Below are 23,869 nucleotides of genomic sequence, written 5' to 3' on the forward strand. Positions count from 1 at the left end.
TCGTTGGGTTGTGAATGCTTTCGTTGGGTTGTGAATGCTTTCGTTGGGTTGTGAATTCTTTCGTTGGGTTGTGAATTCTTTCTTTGGGTTGTGAATGCTTTATGTGTGTTGTAAATACTTTCATTGGGTTGTGAATGCTTTTGTTGTGTTGTGAATACTTTCGTTGGGTTGTGAATTCTTTCTTTGGGTTGTGAATGCTTTCTGTGTGTTGTGAATACTTTCATTGGGTTGTGAATGGTTTCATTGGGTTGTGAATACTTTCGTTGGGTTGTGAATTCTTTCTTTGGGTTATGAATGCTTTCTGTGTGTTGTGAATACTTTCATTGGGTTGTGAATGGTTTCGTTGGGTTGTGAATGCTTTTGTTGTGTTGCGGCTATTTATAGCACATTTCTGTTTTTGCGTGTGTTGTTTGAATTTGTAGGAAACGTCTTCAAATCACATTGTTGCATGTGCTGTAGAATATATTTGTTTTGTATATGTGTTCTCTGCAATCATTTTCTCAATTTGAAAGATGTTATTTATATTATTATTACAATATTTATTTATTTATATATAATCGATGCATGTATATAATTGTTTTCTCCATTTGCAAGTGTTGTCTTGATTTGGAAATGTTGTGGCCTGGTTACTGTTTGAATTTTGAGTTTCAAAACAGCTACCCTCAGCTTCCGAACTTTCACTAAAATGCTGACTATACCTTTAATTATTCCAAGGTTGAATTGGGATGTTCTGAGGTTGATGATGGTGATTTAGAGGGTGACAAGTTTCTCACTTTTTTTTTATAACTTCATCTTTGCTCACTTGAAATTGTGTGGATTTTATAACTTGAAACCATGAAGAGCAAGTGAGACTAAAAAGAGATGGTCATAAGGCCATATAAGGACATAAAGGTGTAAATCCAAAGGTGGGTGTGGATTTTAATGGATGTTAAAAGTGAAAATGCACAAAAATGTGTTTGATTGAATTGGTAGCCAGGCCCCCCCCCCAAAAAAAAAAAACCCTCAATGTAATAATCTTTGAGATGAAAATATACAAATTATATTCAGATAAAATGCAAATCTTGCATGCTAACAAAGTACTTTCCACCTCTTCTGACATGGTTTAGGGCTGTTCTTTGATTGAACTCGTACCCTCTTCACAGATATTTAGGTGGCTGTAAATGTCAGGCTGCTTCAGGGAACTGGGCTTCAGCTCTGACTGTTTCTGACGTTTCCAGAGCTTGTGTCAACGCAAATCTACATTACTGAAGTCCTGTGATTATGTATGCAGCCATTCATGGTCTCACGGCAAAAAGAAGGTCACGCCATCTGATGGCTTCCTCCATCAATAGTGTCATTAGAGACGAAAACAGAACAGAAAAATAAAAATGCAGTTTGGTTTAAAAACTTTCACGCCATGTTGCAATTCCTTTTCCCTGATGATATCCTGTTTCAGCAAATTATTTACACAAACCTCCGAAACATGAATGCATGAAGGAAAATAAAATGGATTCAATTGCTGGGCTTAAATGGATTTTGCTTGTTGGTGTTTGTTTCTCTCTGCAGTCGGAGAGAGGATAAGCTGCGGATCCCGAGCGGCTGGCTCTGCCATCTTGCTCCCGAGATCGTCTGTCAGCTCTCTCCGGAGACAGCCGAAGATCAGCTCCCCTTTTCCAAACAGTCGGACGTCTTTGCCTTCGGGTGGGTTCACTTTTCCACACGTGATGCAGAAAAGCACATGTCTTTGATGCTCAAATTTCTGTGGGACTCCAACTGGAATCCAGGGATTATCAATGGGAGTTCATGTGCCCCTGTGTGGTGCATTCATGAGAAATTTTGGGCTGTAAATGGGGCGCTATTAAAAATTCATAGTACTTCCACTCCCACTGATAAGAGAGACACGTAATACCTAATTTCAGGAGGATTAGTGTAAAACACAGAAACTGTATTAAAATCTACAGGATGTCATAAGACATACATGAAATTTATATAATCACTAAATGAATCCTTATATATATATCATGGGCGATTGCTCTAAGACAACGAGGGAGGCTCAGCCTCCTCTAAAAATGACGAACATCGTGTAGGATGAATTGCGCTAGGCTTATGTTATAGCCGACCTTATAACATTGCTATTTTAGATCCAGAATCATAGAAATATATGTGCTCAACCCAACTACAGTGCGAAATCATTCCCTTATAACTTTCCCCAGTTTGCCTAATGTGTGCGTGAATTTTTCCCCCTCGTGACAGCGCGATGCAGCCCAGCCTCAGTGGACTTCAGTGGCATTTGGGAGCTATGCGCTTTTCAATCTCAAAATGCAAGACGGTTACTGGACAAATACTGCGAAAATGCCCGCCTACGGACTCCCAGCCTCACATGGGAGGGACATGGCAGTTTCCGCGAGGAGACTGGTGATTGGTGAAAGCGGCCGGATATTTTCTTTGATTGACAGCTCGTTTCAACTATAGACAGGCAGCGGTGAATTTCAGTTCAGTCCCATGCGGATTCGCAAGTGCTGTGGTGTATTGTAAGAGATCAGCTTACATTTCGATTTCATTCATTACATACAGTTTCTACCAGCTTTTTTAGTTTGTATATATTTTCATTGCGGCAGCACGGTGGTGTAGTGGTTAGCGCTGTCACCTCACAGCAAGAAAGTCCTGGGTTCGAGCCCCGGGGCTGGCGAGGGCCTTTCTGTGCGGAGTTTGCATGTTCTCCCCGTGTCCGCGTGGGTTTCCTCCGGGTGCTCCGGTTTCCCCCACAGTCCAAAGACATGCAGGTTAGGTTAACTGGTGACTCTAAATTGACTGTAGGTGTGAATGGTTGTCTGTGTCTATGTGTCAGCCCTGTGATGACCTGGTGACTTGTCCAGGGTGTACCCCGCCTTTTGCCCGTAGTCAGCTGGGATAGGCTCCAGCTTGCCTGCGACCCTGTAGAAGGATAAAGTGGCTAGAGATAATGAGATGAGATGAGATATTTTCATTGTAAATAAAGTGTAAATATAGTGTTGTCAAGTTTGCTATCTTAGTTCCAGAAATTTCGTTTATTTGAGTGACTGAACTTGAACTTGAGGGGGCTAGTCAGCTAGCAAGAAAGCTGCGCACGGATGCCAAGCATTGCTGATTTAATTTTGGCGAAGCCATTTGCCAGTCTTCCTTTCGAGGAAAAAATTAAAATTAAAGAGCAGGGTAGACCAACGCCTCAAATTGACTTGGTGAAAAAGGTAGGGAATAATACTCGTTCCTTTCAGCTCTCCTGGTACGAGAAAGTGAATTGGCTAACAGCAAGTGACCCACATCAACAACAGTAAATAGGCTACTTTAGTAATATGTCATGGATGGACCAAAAATATAGAATCTATTTAAAATGTTTATGCTCAGTATATTATATTGGAATATATATTTTTCTGGATATGAATTAAACACTGCTACAATTTGGAAAACATTTTTAAACAAAAACACAGCCGAGAACATTTCACACTACAGACCTGGATTAAAAGTGAAGGGTTATCAAAATTGTCAATAAAACATTTCTCAGTCAAAATAAGTAAAATATGGGGAAAGTGTCATTGAATGATGTGTGGCACCCAGCTCTATGTTTGGCTCCCCAAGGTCAGTGCTTGTGCCTATTCCAGAACACTCTGCTGTTACTGCTGAGGTTCCTGACAAAGAGCTGCTTTCAATAATGATCAATTTTTAAACAACATGCCACAATTTTAAAATATAAAACGTTAAAACATACCCCCCCCCAACACCACCATCATGTATATTGGACAGTAGGCTAATGGGCCAAAATAACCTGTTATTTCACAGTTTGTGACCCTGCCAACAATCAGCCAGATCAGAGGCAAGAGTATGGGCAAAATTGATGTGTTTTTTCTTTTAAAATCTGGAAATATCGTAACTGACCAGCCTCCCCTGTTTGAAAGACTACCAGCCGCCACGGATATATATATACAGGGCTCAAAATTCATATATTTTTTCACCAGCCAGCCAGACTAGTTACCTTCCAAAGTAACTCACCAAACAGAAAATCAACTCGCCAAAATTTGTTCATGTATGAATTTTACTTCTGTGAAAAATAACACAAAAGAGAATAGTTACCATTGTTCATGACTAATGTGCATTTATTTCAAGACCGAGTATTTTGATACTGTTTTTTTTGCACACTTTACAAATTGGCATTTGCTGTTCCACGTCCTCCTCTTGATATCCAAAAAAATGCCGGATGACTGACCCCTTACTAGTTCTTTTAGGAACCAATTCATCCGCTTCCATTTTTAATTTGTCACTGAAATTGACAGAGCTTACACGATAGCCTATGCAGCACCAGCGATTGCACGAACTGAGTCAGCGCTGTAAACCGGAACTAGAAAATCTTCCCGCAAGTTCCTTTCAGCACCTAGATGTCGCCCGGGATTGGTTGGCGAGTGTGTGACGTTATTGTTTTTTTTACCATTAGGCAGCCTCTCACATTCCTGCCTGAGGGACAGGGAGAAAACCACCAGAAAAGGTTTTAAACAAACGCAACAAACACGAAACAAACGCAAGTCGGCAGATGACCATAAAATACTCGATAGTTACGATATAATAATTATATGTATCTCACACAGAATTTTCGGAGATATATCGAGTATATTCGATATATCGCACAGCCCTAGTCTGAATCTTCGCTTCATATATATTTTTTATTTTCAACTAGCCAGCCGGGCTGCCTAGTGACAGGATCGAGTGGACTTCAGTGGCGACTATGATATTGAATTTACACTTTGTTGAATTAATTCAATATCATAGTCGCCACTGAAGTCCACTCAATCCTTGTTTACCGTCAATGGATCGGTCACTCGTCAAACAGTCCACCAGAATCCGAGTAGGGAATCGCTGAGCGTAGCTGTCAGTCAAACACAAGTTACCCAATGGGAATGCGTTCCTGGACAGCCCGCCCACACGTGAAGTTTGTGCCAAAACTGCAAGCAAAAAGTCAGGGAGCGCAAACGAGAAAGCTGGAATCGCAACCAAAGTAAATTATGTCAAGCAAAACTGAGAAAGACGTGGAACAAAAATAAAAGGTTTCTGAAGAGTAACAGACTGATATTTTGCACGATTACATTAATAATTTGTTTGCCAGTCTAAAAAAATTGACTTTTTTTTCTTTTTTTGTATTTTGATTTGTCGTTTTTGTTTGATATTTCAAAAGTATTGTATGAACATTTTGGCACAAAATTGATTCCATACATTACTGCCGCCAACTAGGCTGGAGTGTGGAACAGGAGATATTGGGAACAAAAAAATATATATTCTTTTATTTAGCTATTTTTGTTTCTTTGAAATACTTGATAACAAAGTGATATATCTGACTTGATGTGCTCCGCCATTTTGTTTTTCTCTACTCCCGGTATATGAGCTGATAGCCTCATAGTAGAGTAGCCAATTAGAGTGTGCCATTGCTCATATCCAGTGAGTGTGGATAGAATATATATACTCTATAGCAGGGGTTTTCAAAGTGTGGGAGAGTCCGCCCCCCCTCAGAGAGCAAATAAACAACAGTGCCCCCCCTTACAATTTTTGTTGTTGCTATATTTAATGTTCCATTCGTATTTTTAAAAAAATGGTTGTTGTACACATTTTTATTTTTTTCTTTTACACATTTTAAACATCTGTGCTTTTTAAAACATCTTGTTTTACACATTTTAAACATCTCATAGCATCGTTAGCTAGCACCTCTTGGCAGACAACACACTGTGGCAGTGGAGCATCTTCAGATCCAGTCCATGAAAATCCAAACTTTAAGTAATCGTGGTCATACTTCCTTCTTTTTTCAGTCCCCCCAGGATTCCGCAGGCCTTTTTTGTGAATGTTGCGGGATATGTCTGATGTTGCGGGGGTTTTCCAAAAAATTGCGATGAAAGTTGCGGTGTTTTTTAGGTTTTTGTTGCGATTACATTGCGGGAGGAAGTGAAAGTTGCGAGAAATTGTTGCAATTTTCTCTTTTTGTGATTAAAATTGAGTGATATGTTAAATATTAAGTTATTACTGAAAAACTATTGATTAAAAAAACAAAGACACTGAGAAATGGTCATATAAACAACTTTACCAATATAAAAGATTACCAGGACTGCAAAAATGCAGAAAAATAGGCTTTACTTATCCAAATGCACCTGTTGGTTCAAAAGTTAAAGTGCAGAGAACCTCACAGCACAACATGAAGTTACCTTCAAATATAATATAAATGCCTCAGCTTTCATGTAAGAAAAAAAACTATTAATACTAGTACTGTGTGCAGGCAGTCTCTCCTGAAGACTAAATTCTCATCTCATCTCATTATCTCTAGCCGCTTTATCCTTCTACAGGGTCGCAGGCAAGCTGGAGCCTATCCCAGCTGACTACGGGCGAAAGGCGGGGTACACCCTGGACAAGTTGCCAGGTCATCACAGGGCTGACACATAGACACAGACAACCATTCACACTCACATTCACACCTACGGTCAATTTAGAGTCACCAGTTAACCTAACCTGCATGTCTTTGGACTGTGGGGGAAACCGGAGCACCCGGAGGAAACCCACGCGGACACGGGGAGAACATGCAAACTCCACACAGAAAGGCCCCCGCCGGCCCCGGGGCTCGAACCCAGGACCTTCTTGCTGTGAGGCGACAGCGCTAACCACTACACCACCGTGCCGCCGAAGACTAAATTAAACAATAATTATAAACTAATAAAATAAATGGCTCAGGCTTCATAGAAGGAAAAAAAAACAATTTGAACAGAATCTCACAGTATGATGCTGAAGCTGCCTAAACAATGGAAAATAAAATACCATTTTGGCAAAAATGTTGGCATCCATTAATTTCTTGTATTAAGTAAAAAAAATAATGTAAAGTGCACACAGTCCTTCACTGTAAACATAACACACTTTCAGTAACAGAATTTAAGCCTACATAAACACTGACTCGCACATCATGCAATGTTGCCAGATACTGCTGACGTTTTCCAGCCCAAAATATGTTCAAAACCCGCCAAAATGCACTTGAAACTGCCCAATCTGGCAACACTGCGCGCATGCGGCTTCTCTTGAACGTATACACGGAAGTAAGGCGGAAGGTAGTTTGTCGACATCACGTCAAGACGACGCCAACGATTGGTCAAATTTGCGGGGAAGTTGCGGTGATTGGATATAATTGCAACACTGCCCTGAATTCGCGGGGATTGGTTGAATCGCAACATCGCGAAATCCTGGAGGCTCTGTTTTTTTGCTTGGCCCAGACTCTGTCTCCTCACTCACTGTAGCTTTAGGTACTAAAAATCGATCCATTTTGTCTCTGGCAAAGGCTAGCTAAAGTTCGCTAAATGTCCGCAATAGTAACTTATTCTGGTTTATTTTTCCTCACGTTGTGCCCCCCCTGAAGAACTCTGGCGCCCCCCAGGGGAGGCGTGCCCCACACTTTGAAAAGCCCTGCTCTATAGTATATATATCACATGAATAACTAGCCTGTACAAATCCAATAGGATACAACCTTATATTCGCATGGATACACCATTAAAACCCAGTAGAATCTACAGTCCTGTGCAAAAGTCTTAGGCACATGTAAAGAAATGTTGTTGACCAAAAATGGCTTAAAAATAATGAAATGAAATGTTTCAACATTGAAAAAATACTATAAAACAGTCATCAGTAAGCCAAAATAAATCAATATAACAGTCAATATTTGGTGTGAGATGACCCTTTGCTTTAAAAAATAAATAAATAGTAGTCTCAGGTACAATGAGTACAGTTTTATAAGGAAATGAACTACTGGAACAGACTTAAGGCTCTCAACCTCTACTCCTTACAAAGGCACCATGAGCGATATGCCATCGTCATGACCTGGAAGATCCAGAACAACCTTATTCCTAATTGTATCAATATTGAGTTCAATGAATCTGCTAGGCGGCACGGTGGTGAAGTGGTTAGTGCTGTCGCCTCACAGCAAGAAGGTCCGGGTTCGAGGGTCTTTCTGTGTGGAGTTTGCATGTTCTCCCCGTGTCCGCGTGGGTTTCCTCCGGGTGCTCCGGTTTCCCCCACAGTCCAAAGACATGCAGGTTAGGTTAACTGGTGACTCTAAATTGACCGTAGGTGTGAATGTGAGTGTGAATGGTTGTCTGTGTCTATGTGTCAGCCCTGTGGTGACTTGGCGACTTGTCCAGGGTGTACCCCGCCTTTCGCCCGTAGTCAACTGGGATAGGCTCCAGCTTGCCTGCGACCCTGTAGAAGGATAAAGCGGCTAGAGATAATGAGATGAGATGAGATGAATCTGCTAGAAGAGGAATGACATCTATCAGACCTCTTGGCAACTCTTGGTACAGCAGTGTCAACACGATGATATTCAACTCTTATTCAAATCTGTCGCACAAGCTCCCTACAATGTGGTGCCAACAAACATCAAGTCCCTACCCATCCCTACTCTGACGAGGTTCAAGACAGAACTTGATAAGTGGCTCAGATCATTGCCTGCCACTCCATTTACACCCGGGTACATTGGAGTGAAAAGGAACTTGCTATTGGAGTGGGTCAGTTTTATAGCAAGTGTTAATAGCTGCTACTCTGGAAATCAGCAGTGGAGATATGAGATATGCGTGACCTGAGAGATCAAGCTCAAAGCCGATCCAAGGCATCCAAGGTAAGGTAAATGAGCTGTAGGTTTTCCTGAGCATCTTGCAGAACCAGCCAGTTCTTCTCGACTGTCCCAGTAGCCTTCATTATGTCCATCTGTCCATCCATTATCTGTAGCCGCTTATCCTGTTCTACAGGGTCGCAGGCAAGCTAGAGCCTATCCCAGCTGACTATGGGCGAGAGGCGGGGTACACCCTGGACAAGTAACCAGGTTATCCTTCATTATGTTCATCTCATCTCATTATCTCTAGCTGCTTTATCCTGTTCTACAGGGTCGCGGGCAAGCTGGAGCCTATCCCAGCTGACTATGGGCGAGAGGCGGGGTACACCCTGGACAAGTAACCAGGTTATCCTTCATTATGTTTTCTTTTTTAATCTGAAAAGTGCTCTCTTATGGAATATGCTGTTCAGATACAAACTTTTATTTTTCTGTAATATTTAATTTTGTGCTGGAAAAAAAAATTAATGTTTGGAAGTCTAAAATGTTTGTGTATTAACTTGATAATGTAGATGTCATAAAATAGAAATCTATAACAAAGTTTGTAGGAAAAAAAAAGTGTGCCTAAGACTTTTGCACAGTACTGGATATATTGAAACCAGAACATCAAGGATGTAGGAGCTCATCTGGCCTGCCATGCAAACAACCATGACGACCAAAATATTAACCAGAACTGAAATGTGACAATGTAAGAGAGGACCAACCTCCAAAATTTGTTAATTTGGTCTAATTAGTAACTCGTTAGCAAAAAATTTGACAAAACAATGACCAAGTTTTGTGTGGAGTGGTGAGTTCTTTCAGACAAAACAGTTGGAACAGAAATGCATGGAGAATTCATGGAGGAGATACGATTTAACTGAATTGTGGACGACGGACAGATGGATGCCATGCCACGACAACAGCTCATCGGTCAGATGAGCTAATAAGACCATATTTTGATGGACACCCCAACTAAAATACAATCACGTGTACTGTAAACGAGACGATGTTTTAGTGCCAGTGTTAAGGCACATTGGGCAGCATGGATCTCTGTATCTATCGCCCTCGGCCTCTCACCTATTACATAACTAGGGCTACAGTGGGCGGTCCTTTGGTGACTGTGAGAGTTTGAGTCCCTACTCACATCTATATTTTGGTGTACCTCACCAAATGGCAGTAGGTACCTTTTTCATGATGGTCTTTGGTACAACCTGACCGCGAGTAGAACCTGTTGAGAGGTGGACACGCTAACCACTAGGCCAAGACTATTCCAGTAAGCATCAGTAAAAACAAAAGAAGAATCTTATATAAATCAAGACCACTTTTGACATTCTCACAGTTAGTTGTCTAACCAAATAATCCATTCTGGTTTTTTCTTTTCTTTTCAATGGAGTCATTATAATTTCATTACTCTTCTACCTCATGATTTCATTACTCCTCTACCTCTAATATACAGCAGACTTTGTGCAGACTTGGTCTGCAAATATCTCTACAAAGATCTCATTTGGGGGCACTAAGCACTCCTTTATTGCCCGTAGTGTTTCCCTCCAGGCTAATGAACTGTTAGCTCAAAGCAATCAATTAAACGCACAACACCAGAGTCAATCTCATTTCAGACCAGCAGCGAGGTGATGGGAAAAAACATCACAAAAAGGTCTCCAAATGCATTACAGTTAATGAACTCTAATGTTTCATTTCATCCATCAACTCTCTGAATTGTGGTGGAAGTGACCCCAAATCTGTCACTCCCCATTAATTCAAGATAATAATCATCCACTTTAAATGAGCGAAGTAGCAGAAGAATGTGGGAAGTGTAATATCCTTTAGCCACTTGCTGTTCTCTGGGGAAGGGCTTGGGATTAGGGGCTGAATTTGGCTTTTTGGTGTTCAGCTTAATTCCCTCCACAATATTCCCCTGGAGAGTCTAATGGCGGTGTCCAGTTCGCTAGTTTAACACTTTTGTTTACTAATTCTTTCCTTGAGGCTAATAAAGCTCTCTAAATGTGATACCAATCTGTGTTATCTATGGGCCATCAAAATGTTTGGCTCAGTTTTGCAAAAGTGAACGTCTTAAATGGGATTCAAGAAGTATACAATGTGATTTAAAGAAATATTTAAGTTTTATATCAGTTTTGTAGTTTAGCCATGATGCTTTTTTTGGAATGTATCTGGAATAAATCGCTTGCTGTGATAGATAGATAGATAGATAGATAGATAGATAGATAGATAGATAGATAGATAGATAGATAGATAGATAGATAGATAGATAGATAGATAGATAGATTGATTGATTGATTTACTTTATTGATCCCAATCTAGGAAATTTTGTTGCAGCCAGCAAGTTATTAGACATGCAAAACGAAAGAGACACACTGTACAACATAAAATAGAATAAAAAAAAGATCCCCAATAACAAGCCGACTGTACAATATACAGATAAAAATGTAACAATAAAAATACATGTGCTTTGTACATGTGAATGTGCATTAATAGCGCTAAAAACAAGAATTGTGATGAATGAAGATAAAAGCTGTGGAAAAGTGGCAGTACTGAATGTGAACGATAGATAGATAGATAGATAGATAGATAGATAGACAGATAGATAGATAGATAGATAGATAGATAGATAGATAGATAGATAGATAGATAGATAGATAGATAGATAGATAGATAGATAGATAGATAGAGATTGTGACGAAAGTCACAGTAATTTGTGCTAGCTGTTACAAACCGGGACATCTGGTCACCGTACCCTACAGATCTGGAATGGTAAGAGATAGAGAATGATGCTTAGGGAGGAAAAGTTGCACCCTGCCACCCTGAACAACAACAACAACAAAAACTGATTGAAAAAATCATGAAAATTGACAGAGTTGTAAGTAATTGAAAAAAGCCATCATTCCGGATCAGTGATCCAGATCAGCACCAAAAGTCATAGCAATGTAATTCAGCCCAGAGGTATTGTTCATGTGAAATTTGGTGATGATTGGTTGAAAACTGAGGGAGAAATAGCATCCTAAAAACATTAGGATAATAATAATCATCATCATCATCATCTTCTTCTTCTGGCTGCTCCCGATTAGGGGTTGCCACAGCGGATCTTTCATCTCCATTGCTCCCTGTCTTCCACATCCTTCTCTACCACACCTACCACTTTCATGTCCTCTCTCACCACATCCATGTATTTCCTCTATGGTCTTCCTCGTTTTCATTTGCCTGGCAGCTCCATCCTCAACATTCTCCTTCCCACATGCTCTGCATCTCTTCTCAGGATGTGCCCGTACCATCTCAGTCTCATCTCTCTTAGCTTAATTCCCAAGCTCTCCATATGTGCTGTCCCTCTGATGTGCTCGTTTCTTATCCTGTCCAACTTTGTCACTCCCATCACAAACCTTAACATCCTCAACTCCGCTACCTCCAACTTTGCCTCCTGTCTCTTCATTAAGGGTACTGTCTCCAAGCCATACATCACAGCTGGTCTCACTACTGTCTTATACATCTTACCTTTCACTTTTGCTGGGACTATCACAAATGAGTCCCGAAATCCTTCTCCAACTGCTCCACCCTGCCTGCACTCTCTTTTCTCACCTCACTATCGCAGCCCCCATTTTCCTGCACAGTTGACCCCAGGTACTTGAATTCAAAAACTTTCTTTACATCTACTCCTTGCATTTTCACTACACTCTCATCCCCATTCTCATTGATGCACATGTATTCTGTTTTGCTACCGTTCACCTTCATTCCTCTTCGTTCCAATGCATCCCTCCATCTCTCCAAACCCAACTCAACCTCCTTTCTACTTTCACCACTTATCACAATATCATCCACAAACATCATGTTCCATGGTGACTCTTGCCTCACTTGGTCCGTCAAGCTATCCATCACTATGGCAAACAAAAAAGGACTCAAAGCAGATCCTTGATCAAGTCCCACCTTCACCTTGAACCATTCAGTTGTTTCAACTGCATACCTCACTGCTGCTTCACTGTTCTCATACATGTCTTGCACTACTCTAATATACTTCTCATTCACTCCACTCTCATACAATACCATAACTCATCTCTCGGCACTTTATTGTATGCCTTCTCCAGGTCTACAAACACACAATGTAGCTTTCTTTGGCCTTCTCTGTACTTCTCCATTAACATTCTTAAAGCAAAAATTGCATCCGACGTGCTGTTCCTTGGCATAAACCCATACTGCTGTTCACAGATTGCTACCTCTCTTCTCAATCTCGCCTCCAATACCCTTTCCCATAGCTTCATGGTGTGGCTCATCAATTTTATTCCTCTGTAATTACTGCAGCTCTGTACATCTCCCTTATTCTTGTATATTGGGACTAGCACACTCTTTCTCCATTCATTTAGCATTTTCTCATTCTCTAGGATCTTATTAAACAATCTCGTTAGGAACTCCACATTCGTCTCACCCAAACATCTCCAAGCCTCAGTCAGGATACCATCTGGTCCGCCTGCTTTCCCAGTGTCCATTCTTTTCATGGCTGCCCTCATCTCATCCTTACTAACCAACTCTGCTTCCTGATTTGCTGTCTCCAATGTATCTGACCTTTTCTCTCTTGGATTCTCCTCATTTAATAAATCCTCAAAGTACTCTTTCCACCTTCTTAATACACTCTGTTTGTCAGCACATTTCCATTTACATCTTTCATCACGGCGGCACGGTGGTGTAGTGGTTAGCGCTGTCGCCTCACAGCAAGAAGGTTCTGGGTTCGAGCCCTGTGGCCGGCGAGGGCCTTTCTGTGCGGAGTTTGAATGTTCTCCCCGTGTCCGCGTGGTGCTCCGGTTTCCCCCACAGTCCAAAGACATGCAGGTTAGGTTAACTGGTGACTCTAAATTGACCGTAGGTGTGAATGTGAGTGTGAATGGTTGTCTGTGTCTATGTGTCAGCCCTGTGATGACCTGGCGACTTGTCCAGGGTGTACCCCGCCTTTCGCCCATAGTCAGCTGGGATAGGCTCCAGCTTGCCTGCGACCCTGTAGAAGGATAAAGCGGCTAGAGATAATGAGATGAGATGAGATCATGGCGGCACGGTGGTGTAGTGGTTAGTGCCGTCGCCTCACAGCAAGAAGGTTCTGGGTTCGAGCCCTGTGGCCGGCGAGGGCCTTTCTGTGCGGAGTTTGCATGTTCTCCCCGTGTCCGCGTGGTGCTCCGGTTTCCCCCACAGTCCAAAGACATGCAGGTTTGGTTAACTGGTGACTCTAAATTGACCGAAGGTGTGAATGTGAGTGTGAATGGTTGTCTGTGTCTATGTGTCAGCCCTGTGATGACCTGACGACTTGTCCAGGGTGTACCCCGCCTTTCGCCCGTAGTCAGCTGGGATAGGCTCCAGCTTGCCTGCGACCCTGTAGAACAGGATAAAGCGGCTACAGATAATGAGATGAGATGAGCTCTTTCATCACTCTTACCTGCTGTACATCTCTCGCTTCCCTGTTTCTCTGCCTAGCTAGTCTGTACAGGTCTTTCTCTCCTTCTTTGGTCTCCAGTCTTTCGTACAACTCCTGGTATGCATCTGCTTTCGCCTTCGCTACCACTCTTTTTGCCTTCTGTCTTGTCTCTCTGTATAACCGCCTGCTTTCCTCGTCTCTCTGATCGTCCCAATTCTTCTTTGCTAGCCTCTTCTCTTTTATAATTTCCTGCATTTCTTTGTTCCACCACCATGTCGCCTTGTCTTCCTTCCTCCTTCCCAATGACCACCCTAGCACCTTCCTTGCTGCCTCTCTTACTAGTACAGTAGTAGTATTCCAATCTTCTGGCAGACTTCCATGACCACTCAATGCTCATCTCATTTCTTCCCTAAACTCCTTCTGATGTTCAACCTCTTTTAGTTTCCACCACTTAATCATCAGCTCCACTATTTCACGCTTCCTCTTTTTCACTTTCAAGCTCATCCTGCACACGACCACTTGATATTGTCTAGCTACACTCTCCCCTGCCATCACTTTACAGTCTCCAATCTCCTTCAGGTTACCCCTTTTGCAGAGTATGTAGTCCACCTGTGTAGCTCTTCCTCCACTCTTAAACGTCACCCTGTGCTGCTCTTTCTTCTCGAAGTATGTATTGACTATTGCCAAATTCACCCTCTTTGAAAAATCAACCACCATTTGCCCTTCTACATTTCTCTCTCTTACACCATATCTGCCCATCATGTCCTCATCTCCTCTGTTTCCCTCGCCAACATGTCCGTTGAAATCTGCTCCTATCAGCATGCGCTCCTCCCTTGGTATACTTTTTACCACTTCATCCATATTTTCCCAGAAACTCTTTCTCTTAATTCTCACATCCAACCTGTGGGGCGTATGCACACACATTGATTACCACTCCTTGAATCTCCAACTTCATGCCTATCACTCTATCCGACACCCTCTTCACATCAATCACACTGTTGACCAACTCTCCCCTCAAAACAATACCAACACCATTTTTCTTTCCATCGACTCCATAATAAAACAACTTGCATCCATCTCCAATGTTCTTGGCCTTGCTTCCGTTCCACCTTGTCTCCTGCACACACGGTGTCCAACTTCCTTCTTTCCATAATACCTGCTAACTCTCTCGCTCTGCCAGTCAATGTTCCCACATTCAGTGTTCCTACCCTCAATTCTAAGCTCCTTCCCTTCCATCTTTCATGCTCTCTCCTAACACACCTCCCCCCTCTCTTTCTCCTTCTCTGTTTTGGCGTAACAGTATCACACTTTCCACCAGCACCCTGTTGACCAACAGTACCAGAGGCGGTTGTTGTTTACCCGGGCCCCGACCAATCTGGTATGGTATTTCTCTTTTCATTCCGCATGTTAGATTTGGCACAGTTTTACACCGGATGCCCTTCCTGACGCAACCCTCTCCAATTTATCCGGGCTTGGGACTGGCACCAAGAGTACGCTTATATTGTATTCTTGTATTCCACACAAATCGCTTCTTCTCCCTCAATTCTTCACCGATTTTTATTCTTTCTGGCGTGAAGGTAGGGGTACCTAGGGGTATAACTTCTACCCAGATTTGCTTAATGACAATTATTAATGAAGTTATGGACTAATTAAGCCTTAATGCCTTAAGCAGTTCAACAAAAATCACTTCCTCTCGGTCAGTTCCTCACCGTTTTGGATGCTTTCTGGTAAATATGTCGGTATTCCTAGGGTGGATATAACTTTTATATATAGCTTGTATATAGTGTATATAGCTTGCGACATTTATTGCACAAGGTGGCCCACTTTAGATCATTCCTTCTGGACTAGACGGGGCCGGAGTGAGCTACGCCGTCATTGACGATCTCATTTGAGTTACCATATCCTTCCTGTCAGCTTGAACCAAGCTCACCATTCTCCAGTGATGTCAACCAACTTGTGCTGCTGTTTATATTTCTGTACTTCTAACTGCTGTCAGTTTTGAGCCAAATATAAAACCTTAACCTTAATGTGGAGTTCATGGAGCTGGACTCGAAACTATCCAGAGGCAGTGGTAGTGCGGGTGCACGGCACATGAAATGGGATGGATGGATGTTAGGGTGCATCAGTTGCCCTCACTTTCATAAAATCTGATGCATTTTTGTTTGGGTGTTCCTTTTTACCAATAAAGACATCCTGTAAAATTTTTTGACCATATTCAAAAGTCTAATGGTGGCACCATGAGGTTCATTTTTTGCCAAAAACGCTTATTTTATGTTTTCGCCTAAGGTTTGAATCACAATGTTGGACTCCATTTACTGATTTCTTGTGACCCAGAGATCATGTTAAGAATCTTTGCAAGGGATTGAGAAGCATTAATGTGATTTCATAATACATTTGTATTGTTTAAAAGTAGTTGAACAATGATTCAGTGAACAGCTAAAACTCAAACTGTGCTTGATAATATATTTAGAATATGTACTAAAAATGTGTATCTAAGATATTTGGTATACTCTATAAGGTGCCATAATGTTTCATGAAAAGTGATCGAAATTTTGTCATAAAAGTCATAAAATAGCAGCTTTTTCCATAACTTTGAGCTCATGGTGCCACCATTAAACTTTTGAATTTTGTCAAAATATTTCACCCAGTGTGTTTTCTTACCAAAAGGAACATAAAAACAAAAATGCATCATGATCGGAGGAACTTTTCATTGTTAGGGGGCGACTGATGCACCCTAATGGATGTGGGATGCTGCCTCCTAAACGCAATTGTATTCAACTCTTCTGTCCGTATGGAGGATCTCTGGCTCTGTCACTCTTAAAAAATATGGACATTTCCCTGTATTTAATTGATTTCATGAACACCTTGTTCTCCATGGGTTTCTTCTCGGCTTCTCATGGTTTCTGTGATTCGTAACGTGAACATGCTGTGAGCAGTGGGACATGGCTTTTCACTCCACCCGCCTCAATTCATATTCATTATCACATCAGGATGTCTTTTGCATGGTGCTACATGGTTCTTGTAATGAATTGTATTTGATGTTTATCTCTTTGCTTCTTTGTCTATCTCTCTTTGAAACCTCCATGTACGCTTCAGAGGATTTGTCGGTTTGATATCAACCCTTGACTCACTGATTTTTAATTAGGCTTAATTCCAACTTAATTATGGTAAAAAGAATCTGAGCAAAGATGTTTCTGAAATCAAGAGCTCTCTTTTCAGTGTTTACTCATTTTATCTGGACACTGCTGAACCAGGAGAGGTCGAACTCGGGTCTATTGGAGGGATATTGTGAGGGCTTTGATGTTCCACAAACATCTTTGAACTTGAATTCTTCTGACAGATGTATGGAGGAGTGTGTAATGAATATCCTGTGTCTTTCAGGACGATCTGGTACGAGCTGCATGCACGGGAGTGGCCTTTTAAGAACCAGCCGGCTGAGGTGATCATATGGCAGGTGGGCAGTGGCATGAGACCCAACCTCACTCAGATCGGCATTGGCAAAGAGATATCGGTGAGTAGAGTGAGAGAAAAATGTGCAAAAATATGCAAACTTCATTTCAGGAAATAAAATTTTTTAATGACATTTTACTGTAATATAGAGAAACTAGAGGGCACTCAGTAGAGTCCACATCTCTGTCAAGACACATATTATCAACATGAAAATCAATTCATTGAACTGAGGATAATTCTAAAGATGTCCACCAAATTTCATCCAAATCTGTTCACTACTTTTTGAGTTACGTTGGGAACAGTTTAAAAAAAATCTTGGATCCGCATACATATCTGGATTTGCATCAAAATCTAATCAATTGTTCCTTGGCCCATGGCTCACCTTTCTGCCAAATTTCATCCAAATCATTTCACTAATTTTTGAGTTATGTTGGGAAAAGACACACAAATGGAAGCGAAAACATAACCTCCTGCAACAAAATTGGCGGAGTAAAAAAAAAAAATCCCAAAAGTGAAAAACATGATCATACATCCAACTAGGTAAAGTTCCTCCTGTCAGTTAGAAGATATCAAGAATTGTATCTAATTTGTCACTCAGCAATGATGATGGATAAAAACTCATCAGTGTTTTGCATTGATTTTGGAAGCAATAAAGTATGCTGTTCCAGGAAAATAAGCGGAGTTACTGTTAGTTGATTATTTTCCACAAACAGCACTTCCTAAAGCGTTTCATTTGCCATACACAACACAATTTGCTAATTTTACTTACTAAAGAATGACACATCATACATTCTATTCCTCTACGTACCATCTAATGTTGTGGAACATCAAACAAAACAAGTCCTGGAGACTTTCCCATTGCAACTGGCACTGGAGACTCCTTCCATAACTGTTATATCTCTCCATACAGAATCAATGATCTTCCACTATACCAATGATTATTTGTTTTCATCTCATCTTATTATCTCTAGCTGCTTTATCCTGTTCTACAGGGTCGCAGGCGAGCTGGAGCCTATCCCAGCTGACTACGGGCGAGAGGCGGGGTACACCCTGGACAAGTCGCCAGGTCATCACAGGGCTGACACATAGACACAGACAACCATTCACACCTACGGTCAATTTAGAGTCACCAGTTAACCTAACCTGCATGTCTTTGGACTGTGGGGGAAACCGGAGCACCCGGAGGAAACCCACGCGGACACGGGGAGAACATGCAAACTCTGCACAGAAGGGCCCTCGCCGGCCACTGGGCTCGAACCCAGGACCTTATTGCTGTGAGGCGACAGCGCTAACCACTACACCACCGTGCCGCCCCCAGCCAAAACATTAAAATCACTAATAGGTGAAGTGAATGACATTGATTATTATACATACAGGACACTTTTTCCGTGGAATAAAAACGTGTTCTATTCCCTTCTAGCGGGTTTCATTCATTTGGTTCGATAGCATACAATATTGTTAGCATATCGCTTATCCTACGTGTATTACGTCACTCTACCCAATGGAGAATGAGCGTTGAATATGGTTTACGATATTGCATGGTTGTCAAGACAACATGATGCCACACATCAGAGACATAAATCTTCCACGCTAGCAAGCAACTTGGACAATTTGTAAACAAACATGGCCGCCAGGTTTGCTTCGTTAAATACGGAAGATTTTGAGAGAATTTTGAAAGAGAAAGACATGTTGAAAACCTGAAAGGAATGTGCATGGATAATAATAATAATAATAATAATAATAATAATAATGGCTGACTTTTTTCATGAATGAGTCGTTCAGTATCATGCTAGCTGAATGGAATATATCTGATATACCATGAAAAAAAACCAGCCAATATTATTTAATTATCTCATCACATTGGCACCTGTCAAGGGGTGGGATATATTAGGCAGCAAGTGAACAGTCAGTTCTTGAAGTTGATGTGTTGGAAGCAGGAAAAATGGGCAAGCGTAAGGATCTGAGCGACTTTGACAAGGGCCAAATTGTGATGGTGAGATGACTGGGTCTGAGCATCTCCAAAATGGCACATCTTGTAGGGTGTTCCTGGGATGCAGTGGTTAGTACCTACCAAAAGTGTTCCAAGGATCCAAAGGACAACCGGTGAACCGGCGACAGGGTCATGGGTGTCAAAGGCTCATTGATTCACATGGGGTGCAAAGTAGAGGTCTGTGCGGGTTGGATTTTTCAGTCCCGCTCCCGCTCGCGCCCGCATTGTGCAGTCCCGCGCCCGCAAAGAATTATGATTTTCAGTCCCGCTCCCGCCCGCACCCACAAAAAAATTATGATTTTCAGTCCCGCTCCCGCCATATTTTGTCCCGCTCCCGCCTGCAAATCCCGCATGATGCAGATGTTCGCGTTATTTCTCAGGAAAGTTCTTGTCTTGACACAGCATGATGGTGCCCCGCCCCCTACTTTGAGTGGATTTGAGCATAAATATCTATAGCTCATGTTCACGTTTGTTATTATTTACCTTGTTTCTGAATTTAGCATGTAGTGTCTCTAATAATAATAATTAGTGCTGTCAAGCAATTAAAATATTTAATCGCGAATCACACATTTTTATCACATGAGAAACCATTGTAATTCTCTGATCAGCATAAAAAAGTGAATGGGCTTGCTTTGTACCAATGGTGTTTTTTTTTGTTATGCAAAGCAGAGCTAGTAAGAGAAGTGAATTGATTTACTGCTTGAGTTAGTCTACAACTCTAATCAGAGAGACAGGTTACACAGTGACGGTAGGCTTGACTCAATGCTATCCCAGAAATCCTTCCTGTAATATGCAAATTTGGCCACCTCTGATTGGACAGCCAAATTTGCATATTACAGGAAGGATTTCTGGGATAGCACTGAGTCAAGCCTACCGTCACTGTGTAACCTGTCTCTCTGATTAGAGTTGTAGACTAACGCAAGCAGTAAATCACTTCACTCATGGTTCTCTTGCTAGCTGGGTGTGAACTGCGAGTCATTAGAGTGATCAAAGGATTTCCCGTGATCAATTTAGGGTGATCAATGGCAAATTTAAGATGCTATTCCTCACTCAATCTGGCAATCTGACTCTCTCTGCAAATTTAGGTATCTTAAAATGTTTTTATTAATGCCAAATAAAATATCCAGCACAAATTATATATGATAGACATAAATTAATAATTTATAAATTTTATTTCAAACACGTTTTTAGTTAGCGGGACTGCAGCTTATCACCGCTCCCACCCGCGCCGCATATGTGCGCTCCCGCCCGCGCCGCATATGTGCACTTCCGGTCCCGCCCGCGCCTGCAATGAGCTTTCAAAATTTGTCCCGCGCCGCACTGCTTTGCGGCGAGTCCTGCGGGACTCCCGCGGGAGTGCAGGGCTCTAGTGCAAAGTTAATTCTGACACCTTTCTGTTTTAGTCAGCATGAACTTTTTCAGCAGTTTGTGCTCCAGTAGCTCTTCTGTGGGATCAGATCAGATGGGGTAGCCTTTGCACCCTATGCAAATCAGTGAGACTTCGACACCCATGACCCTGTCGCCGGTTCACCGGTTGTCCTTTAGATCCTTGGAACACTTTTGTTCGGTACTAACCACTGCATACTGGGAACACCCCACAAGATGTGCCATTTTGGACATGCTCAGACCCAGTCATCTCACCACCACAATTTGGCCCTCGTCAAAGTCGCTCAGATCTTTACGCTTGCCCATTTTTCCTGCTTCCAACACATCAACTTCAAGAACTGACTGTTCTCTTGCTGAGTAATATATCCCACTCCTTGACAGGTGCCACTGTAACGAGATAATCAATGTTCTTCTATCCACGTTCACTAGATATGAGCAATCGTGCACTCTGATTGGCTACTCTACTACTAGGATATCAGCTCATATACCATGAGTAGAGAAAAACAAAATGGCAGAGCGTGTTGCTGAACCAACCGAGGACGAAATAAAAACTCTACTCGAAAACAAAACCAATCATCTTTTTTATAGTATGAAATATAACTCTGTGCCTGGAAAAGTATTTGCCCCCCTTTGAATTTCTCTGTCGTTTTGTAGAACTGGGTTGATACAGCTATATCATGAATCTAAACAAAAAAAGCTCATAATATTAAAGTCGGAGAAAAATCCACGTATATTTTGCTGTGGAAAAACGATTGACAGATGAAAAAACTGCATAAGTGTTCATGCTCATTGTTGTGAAAGCCCTCAAAATGTGGTTCAAGAGCTGAATACTTATGCAAGACAACATATACATTCATACACGTCATGTCAGGTACGTGTGGGAAAATTGCTGTGTTTGCGAGCAGAGCTTCTTGAGTTCTGTAGGTTTATGGACTTTCCTGCTCTTGTGTAGGACATCCTGCTGTTCTGCTGGGCTCACGAGTCCGAGGAGAGACCTAGCTTCTCCAAACTGATGGAGCTGCTCGAGAAACTGCCCAAGCGCAACCGCCGCCTCTCGCACCCCGGACACTTCTGGAAATCAGCTGAGTATGTAAAATGAGCCAGGTTCTCAAAAAAAAAAAACGAGACGTACTCTGAAGTCCTGGAGATTGAGCATATTGGCGTTAGACATGCGGCATTGTGGGAAACTGTGCACTGGGGGGAAGCTGCTGGATCGTACGTGTAGTCAAGTTTGCATCGTGTTCTTCTGTTTATTGTTTGATCATGTATGGACGACAGAAGATTTCTTTCTTCTTTATGATTTCGTTCTCTGTTTGTGTTGTTTTGTTCTGTTTTTTTTCCCTCAATCTGTTAAATCTGTTTGTGTTTAAACCTTTTGAATTTATTCATGATTAATTTGTCGATGTTCTCTTTTTTGATGAACTTATGTTCAGTCACATGCCATGTCAGTTCGTTTGATGATGCATTTTTATGAACAAATGCAAATTGTTTTTATTCTCTTTTGAGTCGTGCATCTGTAATTTTTTTTTTTTTTTTTTTTTTTTTTTTTTTTTTTTAGGAGGACGTGCTGTTATGGAGTGAGTGAATGTATTTCTTTCTTTTCGGATTTGTGAATTGAACTATTGTTTATTTATTCGCTTTCAGTCCAATCACTGGCATCCATTCTACGTGTTGTGTGTGTCTGCGTGTGTGCGCGCGCACATGCTTTTATAACTTGATGACTAAATGTCCTCACAAGGACAGGAATATCTGATAGTTTGACCTTGTGAGGATATTTGGTTAGATCCCACATGGATTTTTTTTTTAAATAATGAAACAACAACAAAAACAACAACAAGTAGAACCAAAATGTTTCCTTATGGTTACTGAGGTTAAGATTAGAGTTAAATTTCGATAGTGTTCAGTAGCTAAATTTATAATTAAATCAAAAGATGGTTCTCACAAGGATAGTTTGAGAAACGTGTGTGTGTGTGTTGGCTGTATTCACGTGGCTGTTTCAAGTCACAAAGCTTTACGACTCCTTTTCGGGTGCACAAGTATCCCTATTTCTAAAAATAAATAAACAAATAAATAAACTAGAAAGGAAACTGAACATTTTTTTAAAAGAAAGAAAGAGAAGTTTGCGTTGTGAAACCATCCTGTAGGTTTTATGATCGCACACGCCAGTTCTAGATGCTTGAATTGTATTATATTTAACTGATGATGTGAGACCTTGTTGGGGTTAAACGCAGTTTCTGAGCCTGTAAGAAAAAGAAAAAGAGCTAGGATTAGCGTTCGTCTTTCTTTCGACAGATGCATTGAAGTTGGACGTGTTTTAAAAGGCAACGTTGTACAGTAGAAAATTTTTCCATCGCCGTGTGTAAATTATGAAACACTCATGACTGTTGCATGCGAAGCGTTGATAGTGGAAAATGCAACAGATAGCATTCCATATTTTGCTCTAATGTATGTAAGACTACAGACATGACATTAAGCTGCGTATGGCTTCTAAAGATCTGGGAACCTGTTTTAGCCATCACGCGTCATCATGCTCACCATCACGCGCCACACACTGGCTGTAAATAATCCCTCGTCCTGTTCACATACTATTCCATCATAAACCAGGTCTCGAACTGCTTGTAGATCTTACGCTGCTGATTTTCAAGTCTATTTTGGGATCACTGAGATTCAGATTTTTTTTTTTTTTTTGTGGGTCATTTATATTTGTACAGCTTAAACGTTTTAAATGCATGGAAGAAAGACCCATAAGGGACTGCTTTAACTAAACCAAGATCACGTGTCATGATAAATAATCAAATATTCTCATACATACGCATTCAGGATAACATCATAAGACTGCTTAAAAAAACAACAACAACAAAAAAAAACAATAGGATAGATGTTTAAAGCTAGACTGCCTTTCAGATTTATTTTTCAAGTATAAGTCATAAAAAGAATTTTCCCCGACACCCAATTATTTCTGTTTAGTGGACCGAAAGCTACTGAATTTGAATCACAGACTTCCAATTTTATGAGTTTTTTTTTAATAGAA

General features: G+C 41.3%; 1 protein-coding gene across 1 annotated transcript in view; it reads left to right on the forward strand.

Annotated features, from left to right (window-relative positions):
* Nucleotides 1–21,937, forward strand: part of ksr2 (kinase suppressor of ras 2) — a 273,796-nt gene extending 251,859 nt beyond the window's left edge. The window contains 3 exon segments of the mRNA XM_060907435.1: nucleotides 1,546–1,680; nucleotides 17,394–17,523; nucleotides 21,791–21,937. Of these exon segments, the coding sequence (XP_060763418.1) occupies nucleotides 1,546–1,680; nucleotides 17,394–17,523; nucleotides 21,791–21,937 (412 nt within the window).
* The last annotated feature ends 1,932 nt before the right edge of the window (nucleotides 21,938–23,869 follow it).

Source organism: Neoarius graeffei, chromosome 24, assembly GCF_027579695.1.
Source record: "Neoarius graeffei isolate fNeoGra1 chromosome 24, fNeoGra1.pri, whole genome shotgun sequence".
NCBI lineage: Eukaryota > Metazoa > Chordata > Actinopteri > Siluriformes > Ariidae > Neoarius > Neoarius graeffei.